This window comes from Sorghum bicolor, chromosome 1 (assembly GCF_000003195.3).
Source record: "Sorghum bicolor cultivar BTx623 chromosome 1, Sorghum_bicolor_NCBIv3, whole genome shotgun sequence".
NCBI classification, from domain to species: domain Eukaryota; kingdom Viridiplantae; phylum Streptophyta; class Magnoliopsida; order Poales; family Poaceae; genus Sorghum; species Sorghum bicolor.
The window spans coordinates 71,158,237-71,181,897 of NC_012870.2; the positions used below are offsets into that span (position 1 = coordinate 71,158,237).

At 46.3% G+C, this 23,661-nt stretch overlaps 3 protein-coding genes across 3 annotated transcripts; 2 read left to right on the forward strand and 1 right to left on the reverse strand.

Annotated features, from left to right (window-relative positions):
• On the reverse strand, positions 855-6,300 carry LOC8078835. Its single transcript, XM_021454668.1, has 5 exons — positions 5,813-6,300; positions 2,542-4,134; positions 2,378-2,454; positions 2,139-2,277; positions 855-1,606 (listed from the first exon to the last, which is right to left on the reverse strand). The coding sequence occupies exons 2-5, from the start codon at positions 3,962-3,964 to the stop codon at positions 1,143-1,145; spliced, it is 2,103 nt and encodes a 700-aa protein (XP_021310343.1). The 5' UTR covers positions 3,965-4,134; positions 5,813-6,300; the 3' UTR covers positions 855-1,142.
• On the forward strand, positions 6,936-11,408 carry LOC110433070 (protein CHAPERONE-LIKE PROTEIN OF POR1, chloroplastic). The gene is made up of 5 exons (XM_021454683.1): positions 6,936-7,116; positions 8,002-8,194; positions 8,302-8,402; positions 8,760-9,204; positions 10,938-11,408. The coding sequence occupies exons 2-5, from the start codon at positions 8,043-8,045 to the stop codon at positions 11,086-11,088; spliced, it is 849 nt and encodes a 282-aa protein (XP_021310358.1). The 5' UTR covers positions 6,936-7,116; positions 8,002-8,042; the 3' UTR covers positions 11,089-11,408.
• LOC8078836 (beta-galactosidase 6) lies at positions 16,917-22,710 on the forward strand. The gene is made up of 17 exons (XM_002465491.2): positions 16,917-17,302; positions 17,424-17,519; positions 17,816-17,928; positions 18,045-18,204; positions 18,354-18,497; positions 18,616-18,810; positions 19,007-19,094; positions 19,491-19,609; positions 19,788-19,949; positions 20,044-20,261; positions 20,356-20,462; positions 20,595-20,704; positions 20,820-20,927; positions 21,006-21,113; positions 21,287-21,498; positions 21,875-22,211; positions 22,296-22,710. The coding sequence occupies exons 1-17, from the start codon at positions 17,105-17,107 to the stop codon at positions 22,401-22,403; spliced, it is 2,583 nt and encodes an 860-aa protein (XP_002465536.1). The 5' UTR covers positions 16,917-17,104; the 3' UTR covers positions 22,404-22,710.

Consider the following 23,661-nt stretch of genomic DNA (forward strand, 5'->3'; position numbering starts at 1 on the left):
GAAGTGCGGGGCTATTAGGCATGCAGACGCTTTCCCAAATGCATCGTTCTACATTGACAAGTTGAGACATGACGTTGTGTAAATCCATTGAAGATCAGTTGAATCATGAAGCAATTGAAAATTTGCCAAGAAATGGCAGCCAGATTTGGACTAAACAACAAGAACCGTACACCAGTACAATTTTGGTACGATAAACCTTTGACAATATGATGCTATATTAGCTTTCCTTTTCAATGTGATGGCATGGCACGAGCATACCTGGGCGGCTGTTGGTCTGAAGAGCTCAAGGTCAGCGATAATGTCAGTTTAACAGGTGACTCTGCAGCCTGCGGGGTTTTGACTTTGACAACTGCAAACCTTTTTGTTTTCATATCGGCAGCCTTCAAGATAGTAGATATGTAGTGTACGACAGCACAACTATTTTTGTTGATGAGAGGATTGAAAGCGACCTGTCTGAATACTGAACCCCAATATGATAAGCACTAGTAGTTTTATTTTTACACGGGTGCCCCGGGTTATATACATCAAGTTTAGCTCAGCTGGATTTTAAACACTCAACTGGATTTTAACTCTAAACTCGGCCGGTGGGGGAAAGACCGCCCCACGGTATTGTACTTAAGAGAGAATCTCAGTACCCCGACCGAGAAAACCCCCGAACCCTCACCCCATCCGTACACAGGGAGACGTTACCCCGGGGTGTGGGCCGATCTCTTTACCTGTGCTTTGTGGTCTGGGGCGAGCGAGGGGATTTTTTTAACCACAACCTGAAATTCGCTCCCACGGGGATTCGAACTCAGGACCTGTGAAGTGCCGCTCGGGTGTCTTAGCCACTAGACCAAGCACCCTTTGGCAACTGGATTTTAACTTATCGCCTTTCTTTTACTCAGAAGACATGTACATAGCATGGTTCGTCCTTTCTACCAATTCTCCACTGGAGGTATTTACTTGAGTTAATCTAGTTACAATATAAACTCAACAAAAATAAGTGACTAGAATCCTAATTGAATCTTACAAAAATGTCTCAAATCATAGAATAAATCTGCCGCCTTGAAGGGAAGCTTTGATCTTTAGAGCAACTTCAATAGTTCACTTCGTATCTGTTAGCAAACAATATCATAGTTTTCATCTTCACACCACACAGGTCAGTTGTCAGCTTCAGTTTCCGACTCTGATGGCTCGCTTTGGAGCTTCATTTCGTCAGAGCTCTGCTGATTAAAATTGCGATCGATGTCCACCATCAAGGGCTCACTGGGGTCATGCTCCTCATCTTCACTAGAAGATGACATAGCGATAGACGGAGGAACTGGAGATGTCAGGTTGCTTGAAGGCACTTTTGCTATTATGGCCCCTCCGGATCTGATCTTGGATTCAATGGCATTAATAAGCGAAGCTGCCTCCTCAAGAGGAACAACACGAGCACCACAAGCAAGAGCAGTAGCATGAACCAGAGATTTGGGACCTGTTCCATGGTTGTTCAGTTCAGACAGAACACCTCCAAATGGACTTAAAGCACAAATACCCTTTTGTGGTTGTCTTATGGGTTCTGCAGGACAGTATGAAATTGGAACTGCTTGAATAGGTGCAGCCAGCAATCTGTATGGCACCTCTGTGGTCCAGGAAAATGAACAGGTATCAGAATAGTGTCTATCAAGGTGCTAAAATTTTCCACTGACCATCTTGCATTAACCTTAATCCTATGCTTGCTAACCAAATAAAACTGCTGTGATCTGAATTGAACAAAAAATAAATTGTGGCCCAGATGGTCAATGCCTCAATGGTTCAAAAAAATGTACACAATGGGAATGTCAACACAAATCTGAAATAATGGGCTACTATCAAGCACCACTGCGTGCATAGGTCTATATTGGACAAAAAAATTGGAAATTTCAGTCGCTCAAGGGGACAGATCATATATCGTTTGGTCACAAAAGATGCTGAATGTAACCACTGGTATAAATAACGAACCATTCCATGGTAATATGTTCATTTTCGTTTGCAACAGCAGACCAACAGATAAGCCGTTTAGAAGATTTGAAACTTAGACAGCAATGCACAAGGAATTGAGTTATTGACATGACGCTATCAGGAAGTTTGAGTTTTTTTTCTTGAAACAAGAAGTTTGAGTTAATTAGAGCTACCTGCAGAAGATCCAGGTAAGTTCTGCGTTACAGGCATGCACAGTGCAAGAGGTATTGCAGGAATAGCAACCATGGAATCTTCGGAACTTCCATGGATAACTTGCTCCTTTCCATGGATGAGTTTATTAGAACAAGTGTTCTGCGGTCACAGCAACAAATAAACATCTTCTGGTTCAAAATGAAATACTAAAAACTGCTGCATCCATGGAAAGGAGATAGGTAAGCATGTAACAAATTACCTGAGATTTTTGTGAAGAGGTCTTTGTGGTCTCAAAATGCATAACAGAACTTTCTGATGTATGTGTACCTTGTCTCCCTGTTGATGGAACAAGCAACAGTCATAAAGAAAACAATAGCTGTGGAAAGGTGTTGGATTATTTGATCATTACCATAGCAGATTTACCATTTTTGGGAAAACCTCTTGATAGAGGAACGACAGTGTCAACACCATCATATAATCCTGAATCAGTCAAAATTTTGGTTGGTATCAGCAGAAGATTGGAGGCAGGATCTTGAGCAGGCCTGGACCCGGGACTGGGAGATGTTGTTGTCAGTTCAACCTGATTTGAACATTGCAAAGCACTCGTTGTTTTCAGCTGTAAGACATCATGTTTGCTTTCACTAATAAAACCACAATGTGGCAATGTTGGACGACTCCTTTTGACTTCAGCAACCTTTTCTGCAGCCTCTTTCAAGGCAGAAACTGCCACATGGTAAATTTCTTCTGTGACGGAACCTTCTTTTGCAAATTTTATGGCCTCCTGACATAAATTATTATAAAGGACAGTGAGGGAATCTGCAGGATTACATTGTGTTCCTGCACCAAATCCTTCATTTTTAACTTCATTGGGATCTGCACTCTTTGCAGCAAAATCAGCAACTTCTCTAGAAGTAATGTTTGAGGTACCAGGGATCATTTTAGAATGTGATAGTGAATGGTTATGCTCCTTCTCAAATTTAGAAACCATCCATTTTCCAGAGTTCATCTTTTTCACTACAATCATGGCTTTGCAACCGACTCTAGTTATCATTCTCGGACGCTTTGTTTTCCCTTCATCTGTCATCACTTTCTTGGTCCGAAGTTCACGGAAGCCTTCCTTGGAACACACAATCTGGCGAGAAATAATTGAATTATCACGCCTTGAACGGCAGTATCTACTAATACGTGCACGAAAACCAGTTAGCCTTGCATAGTTTACATAGAAAAATTTTGCAGCTTCTTCCGATTCAAATTCCATACCCTCAAATGGCTCCTGAACAGGGTCCGCTTCAATAGAATGTGGCTTCTCGATTTGATCGCAGTCCTGATCAGCTGGCCTAGAATCAAGTCTTCTTGGTGGAACTGGTCCATGATTGTGGTTCTTTACGAATTTGGTAACCATCCATTTGCCAGGATCAAACTTTTTAATTAATATCATTGCCTTGCAACCAACTCTAGTACCTGCCCGTTCTTTCTGTTTTTGTTCAGAATGGAGGCCATCACAAGCACGGGTTTCATGAAATCCCTCTTTTGAACACACAATTCGACGAGAAATAACTGAATTATCACGTCTGGAGCGAGTATACCTGCTTATCCGAATTCGAAAACCTGCACTTCTTGCATATGTGCTGTAGAAATCCCTTGCGGCATCTTCAGACTCAAATTCCATTCCTTCATAAGGTGTTAATTCTGTGTCATCTTCAAGTCCAATTAATTTTTCAACTTCACAATCACGTGCCACTAAAGTCTCAGTAGTTCTAAGCACCTCTGTTAAGGAGTCCTTTTGCTCATTGCCTGGTTTTGACTCAATAGCTGTTCCGATTGCTGTCCCTTCCATGACCACCATCCACCGTCACAGAACTATGTAGATTTTCTAAACATCTCTTTCATGAACTTTCAGAAAAAGAGTGCAAGTCCAAAATCACCAAAACAGCGTACTAGTTACACATCAGGACACTCACGGTGCGCAGAGGTCGTTCAGATGTGGCCCTACCCGATGGTATGAGGAGTGAGGCACTGTAAGAAGATTCAAATAGTAAATGGTATTGATCAGATATTGGAGCAAGTGCCAAGTGGAACAAGCCTTGCAAAGTAGTAAAGGGAAACAACTGAATAGACATAAACTAAAAAGGCAACAAACTTTCTCAAACACATTAAAAGCAAAGGTAATTCAGAGGTATGCACAAAGTCTATTTGGGGGATCCCATCCAAGAACAGAAAATAGAGAATAATTATATCAGGTGGGGAGCTCAGATGCAAAATGCAACTGAAGTCTTTGCCACAAACTACAGAGACGTTACACTGAGTTAATGCACATCCGATGACAATATTTCAAAAGAGAAGGCACAATTTTTTACTGTTCACCTGGGTGGGGTGGGGAGGATTACTCTCCCACCTGAATTTATTCAGATTTTTTCTGGACAGGCAACCTGGGGGGCTGGGGGGATTTGAGCCCAGTTTTGGCATGGCGCCATAGTTACAAATGAAGTGAAGTGGGAAAGAATGGATCCCCAAAAGGTAGATAAGTCGGTGCATCTTCTCGGCAATCGGCATTGCCAAATGGCTGCAGTAGCTTTTATTCATATTTTGGCCCCAAACCGGCCTTGTCAGGATACAAGTTACAAAGATCAGAACCTAACAGTGGATGATTGTCCATCTAGAGGAAAAGAATTTGAAGAGGTTACAATGGTTCACATTGCCGAATCAAAAACTAGGCACAATTGCACATTGTGACTACTGCCGCATCCAGAACTACACTAAACATGACTAGTTGACTACCATCACACTGAAGATGAAGGTCCTACGGCAAGTGAAGTTAGGCCTTGTTTAGTTCGCAAAAATTTTCAAGATTCCCCGTCACATCGAATCTTCGGTCGTATGCATGGAGTATTAAATATAGACAAAAATAAAAACTAATTGCACAGTTTACCTGTAATTTGTGAGATGAATCTTTTGAGCCTAGTTACTCCATGATTGAACAATGTTTGTCAAATAAAAACAAAATGCTACAGTAGCCAAAAACCAAAAATTTCGCGAACTAAACAAGGCCTAAATCACCTTTTTGTGCTGTCAGAACCCCAGAGGCACAAAGCAGTGTCTATTAAATGCCACATCTTCATACAAGGCCATGAATTGTGCAAAATGTCTGTTCAAAGGCTTCAGTTTAAGCATCATGCTTCTGTTTCAACGGGACAGCGTCTAGTCAAAGGCCATTTTATGTCTTCTGGGTGGCTTTTCTAGGAAAGGAAAGATACAGAGGAAACATCCTTACTATTGAAGTTGCACCCTTTTCTGTTACTTTTTCTGAAAGTCACTGCTTCCGGTGGGTACTATTCATCAGATTGCAATAGTTGCATGATTCCATAAGGTGAACATGCCACTTGTCTGACATGTACGTTATTCTGGTGCTACCTAAAACCGCAGAAGATTCTACTGTCTCTGCTCCTCCAGAGTTCTTATCAAGAAGCATAGAATCGATCAATACTTAATTGTAAACTGTTGTATTAGGTTTGAGTATGTGAACGAAAGTAAAATGGTACAACTCGACCATCCAAAAAAAATATTTATTGCCATGCATGGAACGAAGATATCACGCTTAAAGCGAGAAAGCAACGAGCTTTATGAGCTCTTAATCAGGAAAAGGCGATATCTGTTGAAAAACCAAAGGGAGTAATCAGAAACGAACAGCACCTACCTTTTCCCGAGAAGATCGTCGGGTACCCTCGACAAGCATAGCTGAGGCGTGTCCCGATCGCCCCAGAACCCAGACCAGCGCCAAGAACACCGAGAACGGAACCAGGAACCAGCACGACGGCAGGTCGAGGCGGTCTAATCGAACTCACAGGCTACCGAGAAACCCGCACGGCGCCGCAAGAACCGCCGGTGCAGCAACCCGACGCGGTGAGATCGCCGCCACCGTCCATTGTTGCCACCGCCAGGAAAGGAAAGGGAAGGGGACGACGATTAGTGGGGGTTGCTTGGGGTTGTGGGGGCGCGGGGGATCGATTAAAGAAAGCGGACGAGACGGGGAGTGGGGAGGGCGGAGGAGACGACGAGGGCGAGCGGGGAGGATGAGGCCGGATCTCCGGAGCCACGAAACGGACGGCGGAGAACCGCGCGCGCGGGCGGAGGGCGGGGATGCCAAGGAGGCGGAGGGAGGCGCGCGGGAGGTACGTGTAGCCGTCACGCTCGAGTCAAGTGGCGCGGCTGCCCAAGTGGATAAACGAGTCGTGGTGAGGCGGGCCATGACGCTGACGTGGGCCTACCGGGCCCCGCCTGCAGCGAGAGGGACGGGAAACGGACGGCCGCGTCGTCGTGCAATCGCGTCCTTGTCATCCGCCCGCCGGAGGGAGATTTCTTTTTTCATGAAAAAATTCATATGCATAGTTCAAGCATACTACAATAATTAGTCCATCATAAAAATTTCATCACAATTAAATCATAGAAATTGCAACTATGTACTAATTATTAAAAAGCTTTAGATCTAAAGTTATAAAAAATAATACTAAAATATACCATATTATATATTTACTGCGTAGATATACTCATATGGAGTCAAAAAAATTAGACTTTTTATTTTATAATTTTCTGTGATTTACTATGGCTCTTCAAATATTTAGACGAATTAAACAGTTTTAGAGTTAAAGGAGGAAAAAACAATTTGCAAAAGTTAAGAAAAGTAACGTGGACTTTTTGCTTTAGCTGAAAACAGGTGCGCCTGCAAACTGCAATTCAGTTTTAGGTGGGCTGGACCAACTGCGTACTGGGCCTCAAATTGGGCCTTTTTCTCATGTATGCGCGAGGACCGAGGATTCTCCAGCCCGTCCCCGCCCCACTGCTGCCCCTTCCTCATCCCAGCGAACGACCCTGCACGCAATCTGCTGAGCCGCCCCGGAGGGACGCCCCTTGCAATCGTCGCCGTCGTCGCCGTCCACCTCCTCTCCCGGCGTGGAGCGGGAGAGAACCTGTCCGCACTCAGAGCCTGGTTGTCATTCCGTGGTATGAGACCTAACTTGCCTCGATGGATTTTTCTCAAAGTTTCGTTTTCCGGGCAATTAAATCCAAACGTTTGTTTCTCCCCATCGGTTCCTCATTGTTTATTTGATGCTTAGTGGAGCACTGATCTGGCAATTAATCCATCCGCGGTTCTGTTGGGCTCGATTAACCTATTCAGCACGCGCTAGGTCCATCTCAGATGTGCCCCATAGGGTTTTGGGTGCGGTTTAAGTCCCAGATAAGGAAAAATGTGGGTTCAACTGCTCCTGTTCATTTCCAATTAGTATGAATCTATGGCTTGGTTGTTGCATTGATTGAGATGGTCTAGATATTGTATTGGGTAGTAGCTGTACATTCAAGAGAAACAATTGGGCCCTTTCATCCCAAAAAATTTTGGGTTTGGGTCTTTCATTTTGCATAATGGAACTAAACACCATGCAAATATTTTGGCAAAAAGGTGGCTATTCTCCATTTTAGATTTTGGCCTCAAGAGGCCAAACCCCCCACCACCACCACCAAAAAAAGCCTCAAGAGGCCCTCATGGAACTAAACAGTAAACATAACCCTAAAAATTTTGGCATTTTGCATTCCATCATTCCAAAGTAGTTGCCATTTTGTATTTTGCATTTTGTGGGGGAACTAACACCCCCTGAATACAAAGGTGCATATTCTCAAAAAAAATGTATGTGATCATGTGTTTTAAGTCCCCATTCTCCTTAGAATCAAAGACAACAGAGGTGCATTTGTTTATGGGTGCTCTAAGGCATGGACATTTGGCCACAGAGAAATACACCGTAGTCCGTAGATATGCATTTTTTCCCCAAGTGGTGTTGTCCATTTTCCTTTCTTGTCTACTTGTTCTTGATATACTGTTGTTTTGCTTCGTAGGGAGCTCAACTTGAGTCTAAAATATTCAGATATTGCTAGAGATGTTGGGTCATGGTCTAGCCACCGATGCCTCAAGAACCTTGCAATGTCCAGCTACTTCAAGGGTATCAAGTGCACCCTTGGGGCTTGTTTCTTCGATGAGTTTCAACAGGAGATGCAAGGAAAAGAACAAAATCTTCACCAATGTGGATAGGTATAGTTTCTTACACGTCTTGCGAGTTGCGACTCAGCCTCAAAGCTTTTGTCTAATTTCTGCTGTGATTGAGAAATACAATTTCTCATCCAAATCCTTCAATGCAGATACACAAAGTACAGTACTTCTTTCTGTTATGCACCAAGAAATGCCAGAATCACACCACTGGCAACTGCATCGTTTGGGGATATGGCTGATTCTTCAACTCGTGAGTATTTGTTACCCATGTCTATGGCAAAAGAATCTTACATAATTAGTTTATATATACTTGAGATTGTGTGGCTCTCTTTTCATATTGAATTTCAGTAGTAACTTGTTCTCCAGAGTCCAGAATAATTGATCTTACATAAACATTGAATGTTGTCATTGCCAAGTGCACCGCATTTGACATTCGTGTATGTAGGGAACGAGTAATTTCGGTAATCAGTATCACCTGTTTCTGTCCCCCACCTTCTTTTACAGATTACATGTACCTGTGATTGACCTTTTGATTTTGTTTTTTTGTAACAGTTCTTCTGTATAATAATCATTGAGCATCCTTTTTGACTGCTTGATTTTATTTCAGCTATCTTTCCCAGAATCCATGTAAAAGATCCATATCAGCGTCTCGGAATCAGCAGGGAAGCATCGGAAGAAGAAATCCGTGCTGCTAGGAACTATCTGATAAGCAAGTATGCAGGCCACAAGCCAAGTGTTGATGCAATTGAGTCTGCCCATGACAGGATTATCATGCAGAGTTTCTTTGATAGGAAAAAGCCAAAAATGAATCTCAAGAAAAAATTTAGGGAACTTAGTCAGTCACGTGCAGTGAAGGCTATTCAAGGCAGATTTCAAACACCACGTAGCAAAGTCATTTGGCAGACAGCTATTGCATTTGTCTTGCTTGGAGTGCTTACCCTTGCTTTCCCTACTGAAGAAGGGCCAACCCTCCAGGTTGCTCTCTCTTGTGCAGCAAATATCTATTTCATTTATCAGAGGGTCAAAAGTGGATGGCGAGCATTCTTTTTTGGGTATGTTTTCTTCTTATTCTAGGATTTTAGTTTATTGAGTATACATCTGCATTGGCTTATGATTTTCTCTACAATTGCATTTGTTTTGGATTCATTTACTCTGTATATATATTAGATATGGTGCAACCATTTTTAATCTGTAGCATTTTCTTCCCATTGAGAAAAGTATTTTTTTCATCAATAAATCCTATTGTGGTACTTGAGCCACAGTAGGACATCCCACCACCAGAATATTTTTCTAGCTCCTGCAGCGGTGCTAAGTATGTCTGTTCTGGTGCCAATGGTCTGCCCGCCAATGTCTTCAGGCTGTACAAGCCAGATATGTGGTGGCGCATATTTTCTCACCGCATGCGTATGCAGTGGCAGATCCAGAAACAACTCAGAGGGGGGGGGGCTAAAAATAGTGCAAGGTATTTTTAGGGCACATCAGATAGGACTAAATCTATATTTTTATGGGTTATCTTAGGCTGGATAAAGGAACTATTAAAGGGATTTCTGGGCCGCGCCCCGGGCTGCAGCCCGGGCAGCCTGGGGCCTGGATCCGCCCCTATGCGTATGGTTCATAAAAGAAGTAAAGAACCTTTGCATTCTCATATCCTGTAAGCAAGCAAATGCAAAATAGATGATCTCCTTGTCTAATCCTTATCTGGTAGTCATGAACTTCTTCCACTGACAGGTCCATTATTTCAAAATATGCTGGGAGATGTATTTATGTTCCTGTGACTGTATTGCAGTGGTCAATGGTAGAGCTTGGACGTAACAACTTAGCACTTTGGTTTGGAAGTAAAAATTATTGTAAACATATATATTTTAGCATTGTAGGTTAGCCTGCAGATATATTGTTGTTCTGATATTTACAAGTTAAGATTTTAGCTGTGTGATAGAAGTTAAGAGGCTACTGAATGGAGTAGAAAATGCACCCTAGGTCCTTAAACTTTTCATGGATTCTCAGTTGGGTGCGCAAACTCAAAAGTGCATATCTGGGTCCTCAATGTACTGCTAATTCTCACTTGGGTCCTCGAACTAAAAAAGTGACCTGCTGGGTCCAAAATCTACTGTAGTGATCGATTAAAGGTCCAAGCCACCGCTAGCTGCCTACGTGGCCATGCGCCCATGCTCTTGCAATCCTCTCTCTTGCAGTTCACCTCTCTTTGTATGTTCCATGGCCACTGAGTGTGCCTCCAGAGTGCAGACGTAGCTGCAAGACCCACGGGCAAGTCACACAGGCGCAACTGTGAGGCAGGTGTGGGACCAAAGGGAGACATAGGAGGGTGTGGACATGGAGGAGATGGGGGAGGGAGAGGGGTGTTTTCTGAGGCAGATACACCAGATTGGCCCAGAGACCAGAGGGTATATATTTGTTATTGAACACTGCATGAACTGGCATTTTTCAGAATTTGTTTAGATTGGTTTGGACCAGAGGGTAGATATTTGGCTTGATAATAATAAGCAGAGTATAACTGTTTTGGCTGAATAGCGTCTTCTAAGTGGGCCCACCAACATTTCCTGTCAAGTCATCGCAATTGCTATAGCTGAGATTAACATACACTATTCTCAGTGCTTGCTTTAGTATTTTTTTTAAGTAAGCAGTCTTTGGCATCTTAAGTTGTGAATATTAACCTTTGTGTACATTGCTTTAGGTGATTCTTTTAAAATAAAACTTTAGTTGTTTTTTTAAATATTGTTTTCTGCTTTAGATGGTTCCTGATGCTGAGATTTATGTGATCTTTCAGGTTTGGTTCTTTCTTTGCTTCCTGGTTCCTTGGCACTTTCTTGATGGTATCTGTAATTCCTCCTATACTCCCGGGTCCAAGAAACTTGGAAGTGAGCACCGCGTGTGTTACTTATGTGCTCCTTTTCATATCATCGACCTTCTTGAAGTAAGAGATTCATCGTGTTTCCATGTTAGCCCAATGTCCTGCAGAAGTTATAAACATGGTATCCTACTTCAAATAGCTTGTACAATCCATCGGCTTTTTCTTTGTTTGTTTCACGTTCGTGGAGTTGGAAATGCTAGTTCCTTGGTGATTTGATAGTAGTTTTAAGGTTACAATATGAGATGTAGAACGTTTTTGGCCTTGGCCCATGAGGTCTTAATCAGAGTCTAACACCTCTTGATGGCATTTTCGGTTGATGTATTCAATACATTTTGTTTTTGAATAGATCGTATAAGATATATCCATGCGATTGAACTGCTGAAGTCATCGGTCGTCTTTTGGATGGACATCGCGTCACCTCGGAACATTACAAACCGTTCTCCCTGAATGCTGCGGCTCAACTGTTCTGATCGCGTTTGCAAAGATAGGAACTGGAGAAGAATATCTTAGGTTGCTACGCCTGATCTGATCTTTCGTATCGCTCGAGTTGTTGAGCCGGCTTTGTCGTCTCATAATAATTTGCAGCCCATCAGTGCACTGGTGATTGGCGGATCGTCATCTGTTACGGCTATCCATCCATTATCTAAGGAGTCTGAAAGTCCGTGACCCGGGGCCAGTAGTGTTTAGAACAATTGGTGCAACTTAGTACTAGTGGGGCTTTTGTCATTGGACTATTAAATCGCCTGATCCGGCCTATATATAAGATCACTATTGTACTCATTAGACTATAGTACATCACTTGATTTGGCAATAATAATATCGCTGGTGGTACTCGACTGCTATTCTTTTCTATGAACAAATACTCGACTGCTAATGGCCTACTACCGCTACACATGGTCCACCTAGGACATAATCAATAGCTTCTGTGGCAGGCAGTCATGTTGCATGTGTAGCATGTCCTGATGTCGCAGGAGATGCCGATGTTGACACCTTGATCTTTTGCAGTTGCAGTAGGCACATTGCACAGCATAGGCGTCAGTCACAGGGAAGGATGTCCTCCCCCAAATCATCTGCTCTCTGAGACCATCTTGTACTATTTTACTAACATAACAGGCAAGCAGTGTGGATGCTAGAGGATAGAGGGTAGTAGTTGCCACACGGTGGTGTCCGTTTCGGTCAGCTACTTTTCGCGCGTACCCACCAATGATCCAAGTCACAAAGGAATGGTTTCCTTTCGTTGATCGTTGCAATTTGTGTTGACCACGTCTGCTTGGGCACTGTGGTCCTCTGCGGATCTGTGCTCGAATCTCCAGCGCTTCGTCGAGTGCAGATTGCGTTTGACGAGTGTCACTATTGTGCTTATCATCGTGGAATTCGGCTTTAGGAACAGTGGCATTTCCGCCATGTTTCAGCGACAAGATAGCTAGACGATAGGCATATGCTCGCACATTGCTTTCTTATCTAGAAGACTGCATCTCTTGCACGGCGCGAGTACCTGGCTGTGCTTGCGTGACACCAGTTTTGTACATCCCAATAGGTTATGTGCACTCCAAAACTAGATAATACACTATTAAAACTTTAAAAGCGACGGACGGAGGTAATATCTATTATGTGCAAATTGCAATGACACACAGATGCCATCTTGCTTGTTCATCCTATACGTTTTCTTTTTTCCCCTTCAGATTCAGATATCGTTCTGATACCTTCTGCGACATGGCCACCAAAGCGATCTCGTCTGTCGCCTTCGATGATCTGGCCATGCCTCTCTTTTTTTTCCCCTCCCTTCTCTTGCCATCCATTCATTCGTCCGCTCGTGGCCTCATCAGGCAGCAGTGGTGTGGTGGTGCGGCAGCGGTACTCTATATAGGAACCAGTGTTTTCAGCGACGTCCACTGAAGAACACGAGGAATGTGGCCTACAAGCCTTTCGGCGTCCCATTTCATCTCGAAGAAAAAGAGGTGGTGGTCGATGGCGAGTCAGATGCCGTCGCAGTCGCCATTTCGGCGCACGGCGCTGCGAATCCGTCACGCATGCAGTGGATCGATCGGCCGTGCGTGCCCGTGCGGCGCCGGTCCTGTCCTGTCGCGCGGCCTCCAAGGGACGCTAGCTAAGCCTGAGCCCTCCGCGCCCGTGCCGTGCCGTGCTACGGCGCTGCCATGCCGTCACGGTCCCCCGGCCGGCCCCCATCCGTGTCGGTGTCGCGGCGCCCCGGATGATCTTGCAAATAAGCATGTGTCCGCGTCACCCTCATCACCCGCGCGCCCGCCGTGCTCATCCGCTTTTGCCGGATTCGTCTGGGACGCGGATAGAATAGATGCTATGCTACTCTCGTTCGTCGCGCGGAACGATCTGCCGAGAAAGGGAGTGTTTTCGACCTGATCTGACCTCCCTGTCCGAGCTTGGCTTGCTAACCCTTCCAAGCAAAAACTCTGTGGTGTGATGGTGTCTACTCTGATCCAATCCAACCCACGCGAGCGACTAATCGCGTTCGCTGACATCACTTGCCCCAGCTTCCACGCCCGAACGTCCGTACCCAGCTCAGCTATCTGGTTGATGATGATAAGGCTAATCGGAACTAAATTAAACGCGTTGGTAAACAATCAAGAGAAGAAGAGCGTGACGTGCAGCAACAGTCCAAAAGCGTGTCCAGGCCGGCCGCGGCCAACTGCGTTGGCTTCCTCCGCACCGCACCGCACCGCGGTGTTCCGGCGAGTGGCATCAGCCGGTCGGCATCGCCGGCGCGCGCGCACGCCGCCAAGGGACACGAGTCGAGTTGACACCGAGAGAGAGTCTGGCGCTGTACACGTCCACACGACGAGACTGGTAACCGCCGGAGGATGCCACCGTCGCACAGGACACCGGGGAGTGCTTCAGCTCCGCGTGTCAGGACGCGGAGCGGATGTGGATGCGAGGCACAGCGACGCAGTAACGACTGAGAATTAGCGTTAGCAGGATGGGGGGCAACGGTGACGCCGCACCCGCAGCTGAGCAGCAAGCTGTTGGTTTGCAGCGGCGTCAGGGCGGCTCGTGCGACCTCTGAACATTCTGCATGCGTAGTCGCGTTGTCTATCCGTCTCGGAAGGAACAGACTGCAGTGACGGGCGGGTGGTGAATACCGTCAGAGTATCTGGCCGTCCAGACTAATATTTTTTTCTTCATCTAATGTAATACTCTGTCTGATTCTTGTTAAGAAACTACGGAATATATATGATCAGGTTCTCCTGTAAATAATACTGTAATAAAAAAACTCGACTGCTTCAGAATACGGTGGACCCACCAGGACTACTGATATGGACGAATAGTCTTGACGAGTAGTCGCAGTGGAGTGGATAATTTTTGTTGCGCGGACGTGGATACGCTTCAGCGTGTGGTGTTTCAGACGTATGGAATGGAATGTGTCTATTATTGGCAGCAACGAGCACCGACCGCCATCACTAGTACCTTGGTTGGGAGCTGCGGCTGCAACCACCACGGTTCGCGGCTGTTCTTGGTTTCTGGCACGAGGTCGTGGTGCCATTTGACTCTGGAGACGAGCAGAGCTTGAGTGGGTTAGGCGCCTACCAGGTCAGGATTCGCTGCCGCCATTCTCCGTTCTCGGACAAACAAGCAGACACGTCCTGTGGCCACCGTGAACGTGATGACGGGTCAGAGCTGGTTTCGGACAGGTCAACGTGATAGACGGGGACAAGATACACATAGGCACTGCTCCTACGAGGCATGCTTTTGACAAGTGATGAGTTGTGAGATCGAGAGCGGGTGACTTTTCGTTTTTCCTTCAGTTTATTATAAATATATAGTTAGATAAGAGATCAGAAAGTGGGAGCATTTCCTAGTGCAATCGATTATCGTACCACACTCATCACACTTGTATACGCAATCAGCGAACCAGGTGTGCGTAGTGCATCTCCCAGAAGTTCATGTAAGTTGGCGTGTTTGGTTTATGATATAAATGCAGCCTCTTGAAAATTCAAGTACTGCTTTGGTGAGAGTAGCAGTTGCATCACAGGATTCCCATGAAAAGAGACAAAAGTGCCGACGGAAAAAGAATCACATAAGTACGAGGTGTTCATCTAACTTTCTTGATTTGAGTCCTCTCCAACTCAAATTCAGATGTCTATTTTCCCTTTTAACATAATAAGAACCATCTAATAAAGTTATGACGACCCAACTAAGTTTGTCACGCTTTTTCTTTTATGACGACCCAACTCAAAAGAATCACACTGCATGCTCTTATATATGTTTGCGATATGACGACCCAACTTTCTATCTTACGAACTTAAGAGCTGTTATAAACCGTTTTGCGTGTGAAGGAACAGCCTTTTGATACAAAAAGAAGCATCCCAAAAAGTGCAGTAACCCAGATAGCCAAATCCACATCCACATTAGTACATACTATATATACTAGTATTGACGTATTCTAGGGCAAGTAATTGGCGTATGTACGGAGAATGAAAGCACCAAGTCGCGCTCGTGCGGACCTTCCTCTATCGTTCATTCTTCTTCCGTGTGCTTTCACTCCCCCCGGCCCTGTGGACGTGCCACAATTCAGAGGCCATTTTCGCTTCCTTCTTTCCCCTGACCTGACCTGACGGCACGAGTGCTCCTGCTTTCGTACGTCGCGTCCACCATTTTCCACCGCCCTAATAACAACCTACCCTCCTTTTACTCCGGGGGGTCGTTTACTCCGGCCAAGTTCAGACCCCAGACGAAAGCTACGACGAGGCAGGGCAGACAAGATGAGGGCCGGGGTCGTGCCACTGTCACAGGCCACAGCTCGCAACACTAGCAGCGGTGCAGCGTATGATATGCATCACCACTACTGGTAGTTGTTGTAGGCTATAGCGAGACGGGAAGCGACAGCGCCGTCCAGTTCTTTAGTCTTTTGTTTACTTTTATTTACCCCGCAACTAGTGCTAGCACAGTAGTAGAGCTTTGCAGAGCAGAGCAACAAGGTATATACAGACAAGCGACAACGCCGGTCGGTCACGGCTCGCGACCCCTGTCTGTCGGTCGCCCACTCGCGGCCGGCGGCAGACACACCGAGCCGAGCGCGACCGCGACCGCGAGCGGCAGTAGCCCTTTTTCCTCTTCCAATTTTCAATCCAATTTGTTTATTTATTCTCGATGAGAATGCGAGGCCACTGGCCACACCGTGCAATGCAATGCGGACGACACATGCGGGGAGGGGACAGTGAGCGGCCAGCGTCACTGCGGGATGAGCAACAAAGATGTGGCAGCGTTACCGGGCACCCACGCCGTGTGTACCACCCAACCATCGCGCGCGCCACCATTAACTTTCTACTGCCCCCTCCTTGGCTGGCAGCCTCGCCCCATTTCTTCTCGCCGCCGCCGGAGAAGTGGGGTGATTTCGCCTTGCTCCATCCCATCCCATACAGCGGCAGCATTTGCTGTTGCTTGCAAGAAGCTGCAGCCCTCTTTTTTGCTTTGCCCAGACGCCGGGGCAGAGGCCGCCGGAGAAGGAAAGCTGAAAGCAGGGAGAGATCCTCACCCAAACTAAGTGACCAACCCGCGCCGCTCCACTTTTTAACCGCGGCGCCGGCGCAGCGCGGCTAGGCACGCTTCAAGAGAAGCATAGCGTATAGTAGCATCCAGCCCCCATCTCCCACGTCCACCTCCACAACACGCCGCGCGGCAAAGGAACAACGCCAGAAAGCGATCGGATCGGATCGGTCGCGGCGGCAGCAGGAGCTAGCAGTACAGTGCTCCGTCCCGTGGCAGCCGGGTCGCCCCGGGGCCGGCCGGCCACGGCCGGTCAGTCAGTCAGTCCAATCCAGGCCAGGCCCGCCCGCGCCGGGGCGTTTTCTTTTTTTCCTTTCCCTGGCGTGCCGCCCCCACCAGTCACCAGTCACCACCGAGCGCGAGCGAGCAACTCCTCCTCGCGCTCACTCCACCTCCAGGGCTCCAGCTACTACCACGACTACTACTAATACCCGGGCGGTGCGAGCTTTGCCTTTAGCTAGTACACCGAACGCGCCAAGTCCCGGCGGAGGCGGTGGTCTTTGTTCGTCTCCTCACCTCACCTCTCCTCTCCTTCCCTTGTCCCGCGGGCGGGCGGCGAGGCAATGGCGGCCACCGCGCGGCTTCTTCCTGCCTTCGCCGATGCTGCTGCGGCGGCGGCGGCGCTGCTGGTGGTGGTGCTCTGCCTCGCGGGCGGCGCGCGGGCGACCAACGTGACGTACGACCACCGCGCGCTGGTCATCGACGGCGTGCGGCGCGTGCTCGTCTCCGGCTCCATCCACTACCCACGGAGCACGCCCGACGTGCGCATTCTTCTCCCTCTGTTTATTTCACCGCTCTCTTCCAGCCACTAGCAGCACGCTCCTTCCTCTGTTCTTGGCAAGCGAGATACGTACTGACGCTGGCATGGCTTGTCGTCGGCAGATGTGGCCGGGGATCATCCAGAAGGCCAAGGACGGCGGCCTGGACGTCATCGAGACCTACGTCTTCTGGGACATCCACGAGCCCGTCAGGGGACAGGCACGTAGAGAAATACTAACATCATCAATCCCCTCAGTGCTGTTATTCCATCGTATATTTACTTTTCCTAATCATCTTATGCTCCTGCCATGCCATCATCGCCGTCTGTCAAAGGGCGGGCCGTGTTGGCGTTTGCTTCCTCTGCACCCTATGCTTTATTCTCTTCTACTATTACCTGCTCCGATCCTGGTTTCTTTGCTTCTCGTGCCGTGCTGTTATTGCTTTCTTTTACAAGGGTTAGTATTTTACCTACACTACACCAAGTCTGACGGCAAAGAGGTTTACCGACATGGCAGTACGACTTCGAGGGCCGCAAGGACCTGGCCGCGTTCGTCAAGACCGTCGCCGACGCCGGCCTCTACGTGCACCTCCGCATCGGTCCCTACGTCTGCGCCGAGTGGAACTACGGGTCAGCAGCCTCGCCTCATCACTTCACTTACCACTAGTGCTGTAGTGGTCGTCGCCTCATCATCTTCATGAAAATGAACCCAAAAAAAAAAACAATGGATGAATGCTTTGCTGCAGAGGCTTCCCGCTGTGGCTGCACTTCATCCCCGGCATCAAGTTCCGCACCGACAACGAGCCTTTCAAGACGGAGATGCAGCGCTTCACCGCCAAGGTGGTGGACACCATGAAGGGGGCGGGGCTGTACGCGTCGCAGGGCGGGCCCATCATCCTGTCCCAGGTCCATCCCGGTGCTTAATTTCGCTACGTACCACCACTGATAGATCGAGATAATATACAATTGCATTGCCTGCCGTGTCCGTGTGTGTGTGTGTGTTCATGTGCGTGCTGAGTGAGTCCTGACCCGGCCCCTTTGGCACGGCGTGGCAGATCGAAAACGAGTACGGCAACATCGACTCGGCGTACGGGGCGGCCGGGAAGGCGTACATGCGGTGGGCGGCCGGCATGGCCATCTCGCTCGACACCGGCGTGCCCTGGGTCATGTGCCAGCAGACCGACGCGCCGGACCCACTCGTACGTGGCTTCTTGACCCCTCCTCGCCCGATCAATGCCCCTGCTTTTACAGTCACAGCCTGCTCTTTTTTGAGATGGATTGGCCAGCCTGCCTGACCACCGCCGGGGGTGAATGCAGATCAACACCTGCAACGGCTTCTACTGCGACCAGTTCACGCCCAACTCCGCCGCCAAGCCCAAGATGTGGACCGAGAACTGGAGCGGCTGGTTCCTCTCATTCGGCGGCGCCGTCCCCTACCGCCCCGTCGAGGACCTGGCCTTCGCCGTCGCCAGGTTCTACCAGCGCGGCGGCACCTTCCAGAACTACTACATGGTAACCTTTTTTTATCCTGCATTGCGCACCGTGCGAGGATATCTGCCCTCCCATTTCACCGTGACAGCTGCTCTGCTGTGCCAGCCTGCGTGGCCACAAAATGCTGGACTGCAGCACTCAGGGTGTCTATTGATGCTGCCAGTCGGCCCTGCATTCCTGCTGCAGCATTTCTAAACTCTGAATCTTGTCGTTGCAGTATCATGGAGGGACCAACCTCGACCGCAGCTCAGGGGGACCCTTCATCGCTACGAGCTACGACTACGATGCCCCCATCGACGAGTACGGTAAGAATTATAGGAAGCTTTCGGTTTGCCTCGGCAGCCCTGCTTTTGTTTTGAGCTCGTGAACCTCTTTCAACATGTATGGTGGTCCCTTCGACACTGCTGCTGTGCTGCAGCAGTGTTATGACACTTCAGTTAGAATATTTCATCACCTATCTCTTTTTAGAATCCTTGTGTACGATGCCTTAACTACTCCCACCCACCCACGTTAGACGAAGACATTTTCGCGGGGCAAAATAAATGTTCGGCTATAACAATACCGTAAGAAATTTTATGTTAGGGGATCATGGCATGTCTCACATTAGCATGGATGAAATCAACGAGACATATTTTATCACTCCACCCCACACAAAAAATCGCTGTTGATTTATTTGCCCCCCACTTCTTGTGATGATTCAGGACTAGTCAGGGAACCAAAGTGGGGCCACTTAAGGGATGTGCACAAAGCCATCAAGCTCTGCGAACCAGCGCTCATAGCAACTGATCCATCATACACTTCTCTAGGTCAAAATGCTGAGGTATGTCCACCTTTACAAAAGCATCTTCATTTTTCAACAAAAAGTGTCTTTGAGATGACAAAACAAGCAAACGTTCAGCAGCATTGCAGAAATATAGCAAAAATCTTGTTCTGAAAAAAGATATTTAGCTTCATTGTCTGGTCCGTATAAAATGATGTCTGCATTCTTCAATCTTCAGGCAGCGGTATACAAGACTGGTTCAGTTTGCGCAGCATTCCTTGCCAACATAGATGGTCAATCTGATAAAACCGTCACCTTCAATGGGAGAATGTACAGGCTCCCTGCGTGGTCTGTCAGCATCCTTCCTGACTGCAAGAATGTGGTGCTTAACACAGCACAGGTACATATAACTACACATAAGTTGCTCGCACTTGTGTTGGAAAAGAAAGATTGACCATTAATCTGATTCAGATATACGTGGCCACAATTTGCAGATCAATTCTCAAGTGACGAGTTCAGAAATGAGATACTTGGAATCGAGCAACATGGCATCAGATGGCTCATTCATCACGCCAGAACTGGCAGTATCTGGCTGGAGCTATGCCATAGAGCCTGTAGGTATTACAAAGGACAATGCACTAACAAAGGCTGGACTGATGGAGCAGATAAACACCACAGCAGATGCCAGTGATTTCCTCTGGTACTCAACAAGGTACACATGCCTTATTACAGTTAAGCATATGGTAATGTGCACTGACAAAACAAATTTTTACTAACCGTTTGTGCTACTAATGTAATTTGTGCAGCATCACAGTTAAAGGTGATGAACCCTATCTAAATGGCAGCCAGTCCAATCTGGTTGTCAACTCACTTGGACATGTTCTTCAGGTCTACATCAATGGTAAAATTGCAGGTACTGCTCGAGAAGATAGCACCAATTCCTTCGTCTGGCATTTGAATTGTGGTTCTGATTTTCTTAACATGGGTCTTTCATGCATAAATCAAATTTGTGTTCTGAGATATATATGTGTTAAAATCTTAACAGGAAGCGCACAAGGTAGTGCGAGCAGCTCACTCATCTCATGGCAGAAACCAATTGAACTTGTACCTGGGAAGAACAAAATAGATCTTCTAAGTGCAACAGTTGGGCTGTCGGTAAATAACCTTCACTATGGAAAACATGAAATATGCCACTCCATTTCCCAATATGTGACTTGCTGCAACAGATTTTATAACATAAAATTTACCCCCGCCTTCTCTGTTCGTACAGAATTATGGTGCATTCTTCGACCTGGTAGGTGCTGGAATTACTGGGCCAGTAAAGCTGAGTGGAACAAATGGTGCACTCGATCTGTCTTCTGCAGAATGGACATACCAGGTAGCCTAAACTCTACTTTGAGCTCCATTTGACCAAAGATGCATCATGATTCACGTTTATTAATCATACTTTGATCAGATTGGACTCAGAGGAGAAGATCTGCACCTATATGATCCTTCAGAAGCCTCACCAGAATGGGTCTCAGCCAATGCTTATCCAATCAATCAACCACTGATTTGGTACAAGGTCAGTATGAATGTATGATCATCTGACCATGTAACAAATCCGTATACGGCATTTGAACACAGCCACTATGGGCTTAAAAGACAATATATATACATTCTATTTGTTTGGCTAACCCATTTTCCCTATAATTGCTGCCTTGGGTTGATGTGCTAACTGCAATTCTCCAAACACAGACCAAGTTCACGCCTCCTGCTGGTGATGATCCTGTTGCAATTGACTTCACGGGAATGGGTAAAGGCGAAGCATGGGTGAACGGACAGAGCATTGGTCGATACTGGCCAACAAATCTGGCTCCACAGAGTGGCTGTGTCAACTCGTGCAACTACAGAGGAAGCTACAATTCAAACAAATGCCTGAAGAAGTGTGGCCAGCCATCACAGACTTTGTAAGGCTTCCATATAGCCCTGCCCCCCCCCCCCCACCCCCCTAATGCTCTATAATATTTATAATATTTTCATTAGTTCCTTTTGTTCCCTACATGCAAAGGCAGTTCTAGTATTTCGTCTATGTCAATTTTATATGTTCAGATCTGTCTGTAACATATAGGTCTTAATACCGATTTACATTTCTGAAGATGTACGCCCTGCTAGATTTTTAAGTACTGAAACTATGGCACATAAAGCATGCATTTTCAAAATTGTAATACTAGTGCACACTGTGACGCTGAGCACTTTAGCAGTGTGTTCTGATATTGCCCAACAATATAGCAACTACAGGAACTGAAGACTATTGATTAATTGGATTCTTACCTTGTTAAACAGGTACCATGTTCCCCGTTCGTTTCTTCAACCAGGCAGCAATGATATAGTCCTTTTCGAGCAATTTGGTGGTGACCCAAGCAAGATATCCTTTGTGATAAGGCAGACAGGAAGTGTGTGCGCACAAGTATCAGAGGAACATCCAGCCCAAATTGATAGTTGGAATTCTTCTCAACAGACAATGCAAAGATATGGACCTGAACTTCGCCTGGAATGCCCAAAAGATGGCCAGGTCATCAGCAGCATCAAGTTTGCAAGCTTTGGGACACCGAGCGGCACGTGTGGAAGCTACAGCCACGGCGAATGCAGCAGCACTCAGGCTCTCTCAGTTGTTCAGGAGGTAACTACAAGCTGCTCCATTCTCATGTCTCAATGTATCAACTGATTCTTATGGGTTGCTAATAGTGTTACTGGGATTCTGCAGGCTTGCATTGGAGTGAGCAGCTGCAGCGTGCCAGTGTCGTCGAATTACTTTGGAAATCCATGCACAGGGGTCACAAAAAGCCTTGCGGTTGAAGCTGCATGTTCGTGACAAGTCTGATTAACATTGGTTCATAGGAAGCAAAATCAGTGGGGAGAAGGTGAAACCTTCTCTGTGTAGGCAAGCAGGCAAAAAGGAATAAGTGTTCCCATCCTGGTCAAAAGGAATAAAAATATTCCCAATATTGCTATATCCAAGCTATTAGATGGTATGATTAGAAAGCATTGTTCTTGTTAAGATGTAAATTCATCCATCATGACAAAGAAGGTGATCCTTTTGTAATCCTTCTTGAAAAAATAGAATGGATTGAATTTCAATCAATTTTAATTATACATACTTGCAAAAAAGGAAGTTTGAATTACACTTCTCAATGAATGGATAGTTTTGTCATACCAAGAGACACCTGGAATCCTGAAGACCAAGCAACATTGGAGTCAGCACTCGCATGTAGTTGGTTCTGTACTCCAGAGAATAAAAAAAATACCTTACTAAGACCTCTAGGTTCCCATGATCTTTGTAGCATAATGGTTCAGCACTTCAGCTTGCAGTACCTTCCTTCAGCCTCTAAGTGGCTTAACCTCTAGGGACAGCCCACTTGGAATGGGAAGACTTTCAGAGATTGATGAAGCCCGTTTAGCAGTGCATGTCACAACGATGATCATCCATTTCTATCTTGCTGCTAACCTCAATGATAGAAGAACACAAATTGACAAGGAAGTTTCAATGGGATTTCGAAATATCCCAAAAGGAACCAACAAGAGATCAAGGACATCATAATACATTCAACTTGTTTAAACCAAAGGAGTCCAGGACAACATTTTTAACCAAACATGGAAAACTGCAGTCAATATTAACTGGAAATGGATCAAAAGTGGTATATCAATATAAAAACAGGGCAAATATTGCCTTACAGCTCATTAAAAAGAAAGCAAACAGCAACAAGCAATAATAGGACATGTCCACTGATGATCTAGAGCCTTTATGTGCAATGGAGAGCTGTAAAAATCACCATCCCTGAACAATAAAAATTAGCAAGGTACATCTTGTTGTAACACAGCTGCACCCAAAATTTCCCTTTCCTTATCTCTCACCAATTGTCTCATAAGAAACACATTACCAAGAAAGAGATAGAGAAGCCAGTCAACTTATAATGGACTGCCAACAGACTATCAAGTTGCATAATCATAGTAAACAAAAAATAATCTTTCGTTTCCCATGCACAGATTATGGGCTCAATAAATGTAAAATTGCAGGTCAAATGACACATGCACTAACCATAACGAACAGGTTGCAAGATAGACATGCAGCA